The 12308-nt window shown below is 39.4% G+C and overlaps 1 protein-coding gene across 3 annotated transcripts in view; it reads left to right on the plus strand.

Moving 5' to 3' along the window:
• The window catches only part of TRIO (trio Rho guanine nucleotide exchange factor), a 466986-nt gene that overhangs the window by 331746 nt on the left and 122932 nt on the right, over nt 1–12308 (plus strand). For all 3 annotated transcript variants that reach the window (XM_077116861.1, XM_077116863.1, XM_077116862.1), the window contains exons 22-26: nt 8745–8939; nt 9036–9151; nt 9963–10029; nt 10641–10750; nt 11709–11778. In XM_077116861.1, the coding sequence (XP_076972976.1) occupies nt 8745–8939; nt 9036–9151; nt 9963–10029; nt 10641–10750; nt 11709–11778 (558 nt within the window). The remainder of the gene's footprint in view (nt 1–8744; nt 8940–9035; nt 9152–9962; nt 10030–10640; nt 10751–11708; nt 11779–12308) is intronic.

Below are 12308 nucleotides of genomic sequence, written 5' to 3' on the forward strand. Positions count from 1 at the left end.
GGCACAAGGTTGTTCAGAGGAGGGCACCTCACTCAGTTGAGGGGGGCATGTCTAAGTATTAAAATGTTCAATACATCACTCAGAGGCAGATTTCAGATGTTCTCCTTCTCACTGACTTCAGTACTCCACTCTGTAGGCCTCCAAGCCTGTCCACTGCACACAGAGATTTGGCTGTTTTCACCTGGAGCTGAGAGCTGAGCAGCCTTGTTCACCAGTGGACTTTATAAGAATTTTTACTTTATTCCTAACTTTCCCTTTTCATCAAACTTGAGCTTTGGTTAATGGAGGAGCAGGCATTAGTAGGCATATACTTTTGCCATTGGGTAAGAAATCATCTTATACACCTGAACTATCTTTTCCCCAAATAAACAGAGCTCTGAATATATTGAATGAGCTATGCTAGAAGGAACTGGTAGAGTTTGAAAAGAACACCCTTTGCTTTGTTTTTCTTTGCAATTTTTGCTTTTTTTCAGTTTCTTTTTTTCAGTTTGCTTTTCTTTTAATCAGAAAGAATCTTGCTTTGGTGTGTGAAGAAGACATTTGGTTTTTCATGTTGAAAGGAGGTTGATCCTCTTACTTGCCTTCTACCACCATATCTCCGATATTTTCTAAGAAACCATTTTTTCTTTGATTCCATATGGAATCCTTAGTTCTGACCAGACAGTCTTCAGATCTTACTGTTCTAGTAATTAGTATTACAGCACTTCTAGTGCTGATGGAATAAAGCTCTAAGGCCAAACGGAAGCCTATCCCCACTGTCTTATTAAGACCTGGCTGGCTTACTGTGCAGTGCCTAATGTATGATTGCTCAGTGTCCTGTAAGCCCTGCCTGCCTCCAGGCCCTGGGTGATTACCTGAAAGCTGATTTCTGTCCTCACCGCAGACAGATGGACTTTGAATTTCTAAGAGTGCATCCTGAGGGTGGGCATTTGTAGCCAGCTCACCAGGTGGTTTTTAATGCCAGCTTGAAACCTACTGCCTTCCTGAGTCGTTCAGGACACTGCAGTCTTTCTCTCCCAGGCAGCTCCCTTGGTCCTCATCAGCTCTGTCCCAAATGTGGTACTTTGCTAGAAAGTACCTGAGACCATAGAACATGTATCCATGCTGGTTTTCTGATTACCTTGCAACATGATGAATAAAGTGCTTTTGAGTATGTGGATTTAAGAATTCAACTTGCTTTTATTTTTCTCTACTTCCTTCATTATGCCTACAGAGGTGGTTGTTCAAATTATAATATTTATGTAATTTTTAAATAAAAATCTACTTATGTAAGTCTTTAGTGATAAATAGAATAGGGATGAAAACCATATAATGTATCATATTAAAGGACCTAAACTTGTTTATGGGTATTTTTCTTAATGATATCAATTAGCCTTCTGCAAAAAAATTAAGTTGGCTTCATATCTCACCTTGATACCAACATAAATGCCAGCAGGATATAAGATTTAAATGTAAGCACTAGAAAAAATAACTGGATTTGTGTGTGTGTGTGTGTGTCCGTCCCTGGGGGAGCTCTGTCTATACGACACAACCCTGAAAACTATAAAAGGAAGGATTGAGGATTGGCAGATTCACCTCCGTAAGTGCTTGGTTGCCCACGGCACTGAGCGACCTTGGGCCACAGCCTTGTGCCATTTGTGGGGGGTGTGAACTACTGTGACTCTGAGCTCTCAGTACCACACACGCACCCATTGTCGGCCCCAGCATTTGCCCACACTGAAGTGTCTGTACCACATGGGTGCACTTAGAGCACAGGTTGACAGGGTATTGTGCATTGTTGTATGTGATGGGAAAGGGTTGGAAGCAGCATAAAGGGCCATCGGTGGTGATATGATAACTTAGGGAATGTCCATACAGTCAGATGTTATGTAGCTCTACAAACAAATAAGGATGCTGTTTGTGTTTTGACAGCCAAGGATAGCCAAGATTTGTTAAGCGAAAACTAGGGTGCAGAGCAGTATAAATTGTATGCCAGCATTTATGTAAAAAACATGAGGGGAAAAACATACATACACACACTTGGCTCTGGAATGATACCTAAGAAACTGCTAAATTTGGGGGCTCTGAAAAGGAGAACTGGAAGACTAAGGAAGGAGGGATGAGAAGACTTTTCACTTTGTATCCTTTTCTACTTTTGAATTTTGACTCCTGTGAATACATTGACAAATACAATTAAAATAAAAATATAGTAAGATAAAAAAGGTCCATAAAGTAGCAGTTTCATTGTACATCATCTTATCACATCGTTCATTCATCCAACAAATATTTGAGCTCTTGCTTACCGTGTACCTGGAACTATTCTGCCTGCTGGGCTTATAGATCTCCCATTCTGCTTAGGGAAACCCACAAGCCCATGATATTGGGTAAAATAGATATATATATGTTCATCCATGAGGGCGAGGCAGGCTGCAGCCCTCGATAGAGGAGCGAGGGAAAGCCTCAGTGAGAAACCTGTTAACTATCTGAACAGTATTTTTTGTTTAAGTGAAATCTGTGTCCACGTTTAAGACTTATCAACCTACCAAGCTCTGTTTGTAGGAAATCTTCCATGTTGCATATAGTTTCATATAATCACTGTCAGCCTGTTGGTGTTTACATGCTGAGAGCTGGGTATATTTTATCATGTAATTCTTCCTTTTTTGTTGTTTTTTGCTTTCTGTTTTAATGTAAGCAGACTGCCTTATCTTATCTTCATTTCTATATCCCCAGCACTTAAAACCCTTAATACCTTTCTTTTTTAAAAATATTTTTATTGAGACATCTTCACACATACAGACCATATGCGGCATACAATTAGTGGCTCACAGTATTGTCATATAGTTGTGTATTCATTTTTTATTCTCTGCCTAAATTTCTCTGGGGTGTACTGGGGCATCACACTAACATGTACAAACCAACAAGACATCATACCCTATTCAAGATTCCACGTACTTAATGGTATTCAACTAAATGACCATACAAGTTAAATTAGGTAATGTGCTACCCAGAATATGCATTTTGCACATCTCTCCCTTTGTCTCACACAGAAGTTGAAGTTTTAAAATATGGATCATACCATCCTTTACCCTGTATTCTGATATACCTTTGTCCTATCCAGATCGCCTTCATCCATCTCTCTAGTTGAAGTCTGATCACTTTTTCAGCTTTTCAAACATTTGCCGAATGAGGTATTGCTGACTTTCATAGCTTCCGAGTTATAACTCTGACTCTTCAGGTGTCACATAAATACCAGAAGTTTCTGGGAAGGACCAGATTATATACAAACAGCTCACTATCTCAGAATTTAGAAATAAAACAACTCCTAAATATATATGACTGCTGCAAGAACTTACAATCTAGGACCCTTTGCAATAGGCCCCAACTTATAACCCATGTATATACCTTTCTTAAGCCCTTAAAGATGAATGTAGTTTGCAATGTCCCCCACTGATGGCATTTATAACAATGAAAAAAATGTGTTTAAATAATGATATATAATTCAACTTACTTGTGCTTTTTGGGCGCAGCAGCAAAACCATTTCTTAGCAATTTAATTTAAAAAATAAAATCCTGCATAGTCATTAATCCTCTTTAATATTAAAATTTAGTAATGTTTCTAAGTTAAATCCCATTTAGAACGTATGCTTCACAGTTTGAAATTCTGACTTTTTTTATTCCCTTACTTTATAATTAGGCTTGTCTTAACATATCCAAAAGGTATCATATTGATGACAAGTCAAAAGGTTTGTTTGACAGGTATTTTTCTTTTCTGTCACTCTGCTTGAGTTCATTTCCACACATGCTAAAGGAGGCCCTAAAAAGTTTTTGACATTTTAAGTTTTGCTGACTTTTCCCCAATAAAAAGCTTTCATAGAATCTGCAGTGGTGATTTTTTTCCACAGAGGTATTAATGTAACTTGAGTTGATACGCTTTTTGTTGAAGAGCATAAACTCACGCCTGAAAAGAGAATCCTTCCCGTCTTTAATTGCAGGTGCTGTACACCCTGCAGAAAGAACCTGATGCTAATTTAGCCTTCCAGTGGGTCTTCACTGTGTACACAGCAGGGGCTTTAGAGAGCAGGAAGCCAAATGAACAAGTATCCTGGCTCTGTGTGTGTGTGTGTGTGTGTGTGTGTGTGTGTGTGTGTGCGCGCGCGCGCATGTGCACGTGCGCGTTGTGAGAAACAGACAGTAACCACAGCGGATCAGCCAAGTACATTGTCTGTTAGAAGGTGGTGAGGGCCAGGAGAAAGATCTATGGCAGCCAGGGAGGGAGGCAGCTGCAGGTGTCCTGTATTTGAACAGAGACCTGAAGGAGCTGAGGAGATTCCAGAAAATACACGCCAGGCGGAAACAGCCCCGGTGCCGCGCTAGGGGGCGCCTCAGCCAGGCAGGTTGCCTGTTTCGTGGGCTCAATCTAAAGTATCTCTAAAATTGGCTTTAGAAGTTGCCCAGGGAGTTCTGGCTCCCTATTTCTGTTTTACAAATTTGTATGGGCTGCCATACGATCCTCTCATATTTTTCTTCTAGCTGTTCCAGAATATAAATACGATCATTTATCCAGATCATCATCTCTGACCTGCTTTCTTTTTGAAATTGTCCATCAGTCTCCTGAATGTTGGTTGTAAAGATTTTCTAGTAAGAGCATAACCAAATAAAAGCAGCTTCCATAGCTGAAGAGTAACAGTGCTCATTTGAATTGCCAGTGGGGAAATAAAAGTAAGCCTGATATTGCAATTAAATGAATTATCTGTGACTAACATCTGTTGTAAAGGCAAAGTTGAGTTTACTTGCTGCCTTTTATTTAGCCATTGCTTTATGGTTATCCTTAACTTTATAGAAAGTAATGAAATTACACTAACTTAGCAAAAGATCTTTACTACATACATATAAAATGAAATAGTATTTTCCCCCTAGAATAGGCTCTAAAACTGGAAATAAAAGTTAAAATACCTCTGTGAAGGTAATTCCCAGACTAGTGATTTTTCCTCTGTGTCCACTGAGAGTGAAAAAGGAAGTATTAGCATGCATCGGGGGAGGAGCTTCGTGGAGATCTGGCTGAGGTCCTCTGAGCAGTGGGGCTGGACCCTCACTGCCTGTGCTTCATGAAAACCAAAGTAACACAGGGCTTCCAGTCTAACTGGGCACTGCGAACAAACATTCAAAAAGCAAGCAGATGTCTTTACACAGCTGCTGAGTAACAGATTCACCCAGTGTTTAAAGAAGTAGAACTGTACCAAGAACAGATTTTTACTGAGCACATACCAGATAAAGACATTGCAGAAAGAAAGTCTAGATTTCTTTGAGATCATAAAAAATGCCATTCACTGTGGAAGAGATGAAAAAATGTGTTCTAGTTTGCTAGCTGCCGGAATGCAATATACCAGAAACAGAATGGATTTTTAAAAGGGGAATTTAATGAGTTGCTAGTTTACAGTCCAATTTAAGGCATCCGGGGAAAGATACCTTGGTTCAAGAAGGCCGACGACATTCAACGTTTCTCTCTCAGCTGGAAGGGCACATGGCAAACAGGGTGGTGTCTGCTTGCTTTCTCGTGGCTCTACCAAAAAGGGGCTCTCTCCAAAATGTTTCCTCTTTTAAAGGATTCCAGCAAGCAACTCCACCTTCAGTGGGTGGAGACACACCTCCATGGAAATCATCTGATCAAAAGTTACCACCCACAATTGGGTGGGTCACATCTTCATGGAATCAAAATGCTCCCACCCAGCAGTATTGAATGAGGATCAAAGGGCATGGCTTTTCTGGGGTCCACCACAGATTCAGACCAGCACAAGATGTCTAGTCTGGAATCCGTGAGATAGATTAGATGGACACAGGATTTTAGATTGTTTTAATATGTAGCTTCTATCATGTGTGATTTTTTTTTTCTTCTCAGTGTGAATGCCTTTTTTTTTAAACTTTTTATTATTGTATAGTATAACATATATACAAAGCAGAGAAATAAAAAAGCAGTAGTTTTCAAAGCACTCTTCAAGTAGTTCCAGAACAGATCACAGGTTTGTCATGGGCTACCATATGATCCTCATATTTTTCCTTCTAGCTGCTCCAGAATATAGGAGGCTAGAGGGCTTAAATACTTTTTTATTATCACAATCGACTTTTTTTTCTTCTTTTTTTTTGTGAACAATAACATATATACAAAAAAGCTATAAATTTCCAAGCACAGCACCATATTTAGTTGTAGAACATTTTTCAGACTTTGACATGGTTTACAATTTCATAATTTTAGGTTTTTATTTCTAGCTGCTCTAAGATACTGGAGACTAAAAGAAATATCAATTTAGTGATTCAGCATTCATATTCATTTGTTAAGTCCTGTCTTCTATGTATAATTTCACCATTGCCTTTGATCTTTCCATACCGCTCTTTGGGGTTGTTTGGGCTATGGCAATTCTAAATTTTTGATATTGGAAGGGTCTGTCATGAATATGGGGTAGGGAGACGGAACTATCTGATGTTCTGGAGAGGCTGGACTAGGTTTCAGGACTTACCTGGACAGAGACCCATCTGGAGATTGTATGTTCTGGAAAGTTACTCTAGTGCCTGGAATACTACTTGTGGAGTCTTATATATTGCCCTAGGTGTTCTTTAGGATTGGCTGCAGTGGTCCTGGTTGGAGGTGGGCAGGTTATGATAGGTAGCAAGGTTTACCTGAAGCTTGCATAAGAGCAACCTCCAGAGTAGCCTCTTGATTCTATTTGAACTCTCTCTGCCACTGATACTTTATTAATTACACTTCTTTTCCCCCTTTTGGTCAGGATAGAGTTGTTGATCCCACGGTGCCAGGTCTGGATTCATCCCTGGGAGTCATCTCCCACCTCGCCAGGGAAACTTTCACTCCTGGATGTCATGTCCCACGTAGCGGGGAGGGCAATGATTTCACCTGCAGAGTTGTGCTTAGAGAGACTGAGGCCACATCTAAGCAACAAAAGAGATCCTCCAGAAGTAACTCTTAGGCATGCCTGTAGGTAGTCTAATCTTCTCCACTACCTACATAAGCTTCACAAGAGTAAGCCTCCTGATGGAGGGCGTGGCCTATTGATTTGGATATCCCTAAGGTTTGACAAACAGGGCGGTGTTTGTCAGTATCAGGGGATTCCCTGATAATAAGGTTTAATAGTTCCATAGTCTTTCTCCCCTCAGGGAACTTTGCCAATACTTTTTGATTATCTGCTTGATATACTCTAGGATGTTTCCGGGCATTATAATAATCTATACTAGATTAAAGGGCCTCTTTCTTATTCTGTGCTTCCTGTGTTTCAGTTGTTCAAATGAGCTGTACAGATAGGTTGAATTAGATTATGTATTACAAAAAATTTCAGTTCCAAATCAAATAAACTTTTCTTCCATTGGTCTCAAAGGTATATGTGGTTCTGAAATATAGACACTGTCTTCCTTACCCGTATGCTCTGAATTACTTTAACCCCAAACTTCGTTCTTATCTCTAAATACCAGGTTATATATATAAAACAGCCTCTCAAAATCCAAACATATTAATCAGCACTGCGGACTTAATGTGTCTGCTCTAAAAGATTGCAATCTAGTCCCCTGTTTTCTTACAAGTATTTTCTAAAGGTGACCATGCCATTTTTTTTTGTTTCTGACTTATTTTGTCTCATCAAATGTCCCACATATTCATACACATTGTTGCATGCCTCACAACATCGTTCCTTTTTGTAGCAGCACAACCTTTGTTCGTAAGTATACACATCATTTGCCATCTATTTCTCCGTCAGTGGATCCTTTGGCCACCTGCATTCATCGGGCATCTTGTAGAGGGCCCAAAGTCCATGGTCCATTAACATTCTCAATTTTAGGTAATTTCATTGTTCACAAGAGACAGAAAACCAATAAACACACCCTCACCAAATAGGAAATCTAAACCTCCTCTTAACTCTTGTCCCTCCCACCATTATTTCCCTCTGCTGTTGCTGTGATAGTACTGATGGTTTCCTTTTGAGCATAGCTCCTAGCATGCAATAGCAGTTTTCCTCCTGTATCCTGGACTTAAACACTCTTTATACAAGAATCATATCTTTGAATTAATTCTTACAAGAACTCACTCATTTTTCTAGTGCGAATCAGGGGGACATATAGGTCTACACAACCCCTTTCAATCTTGTTCATCTTAAATATGGTGATATTACTTATAGACCCACTAGAGTATCACCTTCGCACCCATCTATTCCCTTACATTGGAGTTCAACCGCATTAACTAACGGTTCACCCATCTCTAGCTTCTATGTATCTCTGAGTCCCCTATATTCTGTATTATAAGCCTCTGATTATACCTTTTTGCTGGTCATAAAAGTGGAATCATATAATATCTGTCCTTTCATGTCTGAGTAATTTTGCTTGCTGTCATGTCCTCAAGGCTCATCCATCTTGTCACTTGCTTCAGAATGTCATTTTGCCTTACTGCTGCATAATATTCCATCATATGCATATACCACATTTTGTTGATCCATTCGTCTGTTGATGGGCATTAGGTTTGTTTCCATTTTTTGGCGATTGTGAATAATGCTGCTATGAACGTCGGTGTGCAAGTGTCTGTTTGTGCTGTTGCTTTTAGCTCTTCTTTGTACACACCAAGTAGTGCTATTGCTGGGTCATAGGGCAACTCCCTGCAATTTTTTTTCCCCCTGTTCAGAGCACAACCCTGTAAGCAGTTGTTGGCTGCTCTTTTTCTGGTTTATGGCAGTTGGTTTCATTTGCTTCACAATACTTTCCCGTTGTTTTTGCAGCAAACCAAAGAGAGAGTGAAGCTATTGATACAGCTGGCTGATGGCTTTTGTGAAAAAGGGCATGCCCATGCAGCAGAGATAAAAAAGTGTGTAACAGCTGTGGATAAGAGGTACAGGGATTTCTCACTGCGGATGGAGAAGTACAGGACCTCTTTGGAGAAAGCCCTGGGGATTTCTTCAGATTCCAGCAAATCGGTAAATTGCTTTGTGCAAACTGAATAAACCAGGACATTCTTCTTAGTGTCTTCTTGTTGATTTAATTACATTCCTCTGTTGACTCTTACGCTGCAGAGTAAAAGTCTTCAGCTAGATATAATTCCGGCCAGCATCCCTGGGTCAGAGGTAAAACTCCGGGACGCTGCACATGAACTGAATGAAGAAAAACGGAAGTCTGCCCGCAGGAAAGAGTAAGCTGGTCTTTTCAAGTCTACCAGGATTTTTTAAGAGTAAAGAAAATGCCATTTGGAGAAATGTGCTTCTGTGTGTGTATTGAAATCAAGCAGCATTAATGGTTTCAGTTGCCCCGAATGTGCTTAGTTATAGCAGCTCAGATTCACCATATCCACTGTCCCTTTATAGTGTGTGTCAGAAACAGTGTCTTGTTTTTACTCCTGTACCTCCATTTCATATGGGTTGACAGATTGTTTTAATGTCATTTGTGCATGTAGTATCGTTTGTCAATAGGTTATGAATAATAATATTAAGGAGAAGAAATGAATGATGCAAATTTAGGTGCTTAAAAATTGCCAAATAGTAAGCTTTGCTAGATTACTAGATTTAATAAAAATAAGAGAATTGTTCTAAGGTGGCGATACTCAAGCAGGGGCACTTTTGCCCACCAGGGAACGTTTGACAATGTCTGGAGACATTTTTGGGTGTCACACCGAGCAGGTGAGAAAACTTTTAGCTTGTATGGGATACCCTTCCATAAAAAAGAATCCTGCAGCCAAAAATGTCAGTCAGGAGTGCAGATGTTGAGAAACGCTGATCTAGAAGTGCCTTAATAACATCCTTTCCAAAATCTTTTTTTTTTTAACCTTTGAATTGATAGCTGGATACTATTGTTTTCATCTGTTTTTGATGTAATTCCCCAAAACGTATCACTGGCTGATGCTTTTTAAATGACTTTATCATTTCTTAAATCCATAAAAGTAAATAGCAAAGTAAGCATGTATCCTGACAGTTAACTAAACTTTTTACGGTCCTGCTCCATTTAAGGTTCATAATGGCTGAGCTAATTCAAACTGAAAAGGCTTACGTAAGAGACCTTCGGGAGTGTATGGATGTAAGTAAGTTTTTGTTTTATTCTTCTGCTTGTTTAGATTAAGTTTAATTTTGTCAATTTTATTTTGAACTATTGGTAGTTCTTAGAGTAATCACACTTTTTTGTTGTTGGTTTTGAGATTTAAAGTATGTTTAAGCAGCCAGCTACACGTTTCCACATTTCTATGGAGTTCTAGACTTGTTTTCACACGTTACAGAGATGATGCAGCATTAATTCTTTCATTCCGTTTATCACATGACAGCCTGGCCAACATTCTTTTGGTATAGAATTTTACAACAACTTCAGAGATATGTGCCTAGTGAATTTGATTGTCAAATAATGCTCAGTATTAATATAATGAATACTTTCTGTACCTTGTGGAATATGTTCAATTTAAATTTGAAGCTGAAAGGAGGTTAGGAGTTAGAAAGTGAAGTATTCTCAAGTATTATTAGTAACTGAGGGGCTTTTCAAAAGAAGTCTTTCACCTAACTTTGTAAAAAGTTCCATGCTTATGTTATAGTTTCGTTTTCACATTAGCTCCAAGTATGTATTTATAGCTATCAGAAATAGCTGATGCTTGAAAAGGTGGTGTAGCTTTTGTATAATCCTTGTGTTTCCCTCCTGACCAGACCTACCTGTGGGAAATGACCAGTGGGGTGGAAGAGATCCCACCTGGCATTGTAAACAAAGAGCTCATTATCTTCGGAAACATGCAGGAAATCTATGAGTTTCATAATAAGTGAGTGGCTTTAACTTTGGGGAGCTTGTTACTCTTGAAATCTAGATACCATGCTTAATTTGATACTAGGAAATAAAAGTTTACAACTGAGATAACCACAGGTTCCAATGATTTTGTTGAAATTATTTAAATGAAGCATACCAGTCTTAACTTTGACATTCTAGAGACTTAGTACCTACTCAGTTTTACATTTGTACTCATTTGCCACAGAAATAAGTTTAGGGAAACTGTGAAAACTGCTTTTGTAGGCACCCTGACTTTTCTCAAGCGGAATCATCAACTACCACATAAATTATTTCTAGGGTTAAAAGAAAAAAGAGTTCTCACTGGGCCTGTTGGCCAATGTTGTTTGCTCTTTTATAATAAGAAAGAAGGAACAGATATTTAGTTTGACCGAAGTAAAATACACTTTCCGTTGGCCACAAGGAGGCACATAATTTTTTATTGTAAGATTAAAACAAAGCAGTAGCAGCAGTAAAAACTTCTTTAGGCAGAGTCTCTGCAGGCAATTAGCCTGTGATGAGATGATACCAGGGGACCAGAGCTGGCAGGGTCTCTCCCTACTCTTCTTCCTCCCACCCCAGCAGACTCAGTAGAACACTGAGTGCATTCTACAGATGAAACACTTACATCCCTCAGTTATCTCCCCAACTAAATGCTAGCACTTTCCCAGAAGTAAGCTGCCAGGTCAAAATATTTGTTAGCGGTGGTTGAAGGCTGAACTGGTTAGCTATTCGTTGTAATGCTTTACCCTAGTTAAGAGCTATACATTTTGTGGAATCTTAAAATCTAGAAGACAGTCTTCACTTCACTTGATTTAAAATGATGAAATTCAGGCATTGCCTAAAGTTATGGTTTGTTAGGTCTAATTTCTGGTATAACATCTCAGTAGCAAAATGCTTTAAAACATTTCATAATGATCATTTCTATTTTATGATATCATTTTTATTATCTGCAGCATATTCCTAAAGGAGCTGGAAAAGTATGAGCAGTTACCAGAGGACGTTGGCCATTGCTTCGTTACTTGGGTAATGAAACCTCAGCTGCTTATTCCCTCACAACAATTTAGTGACATTTAGGGAAGCCGGAAGGAATATTGTTGGTTTCTTTTACGTCACCATATTCTGCTGGATACTTTTTCTTACACACAGGGAAAAAGACCTATCCTCAAAGAGTTGCCTTCTCCAGCTATTGAAATGAGTCTTTTACTGGCCTAGAGGTGGTTTGAAATAGAATGTGCATGTGGCAGGCCTCTGCCTGGCCCCAGGGAGTTCCCAGTAGATGGGAGCCTGCTGTGCTGGGGATGGGCCTGCACTGGTAGGGAGGCACATGCCATGATGAGCTTGCTGCCAGATTGCATTCAGTTCTGTGGGAAGAGAGAGGATGTGTGCCAGGACCAGGGAAAACTGCCGGAGGTGTTGACGGAAGATTCAGGTCTTCAAGAATGTGTAGTATCAGTAGTCTGTGCTTCTTATTTTAATAGTTTTCTTCTTGAAATAGAGTTCTTTTATTTGAGACATCAACGTCCTTTATAGATACACTGACTTTTCTATGTAAA

Source organism: Tamandua tetradactyla, chromosome 9 (genome assembly GCF_023851605.1).
Source record: "Tamandua tetradactyla isolate mTamTet1 chromosome 9, mTamTet1.pri, whole genome shotgun sequence".
NCBI classification, from domain to species: Eukaryota; Metazoa; Chordata; class Mammalia; order Pilosa; family Myrmecophagidae; genus Tamandua; species Tamandua tetradactyla.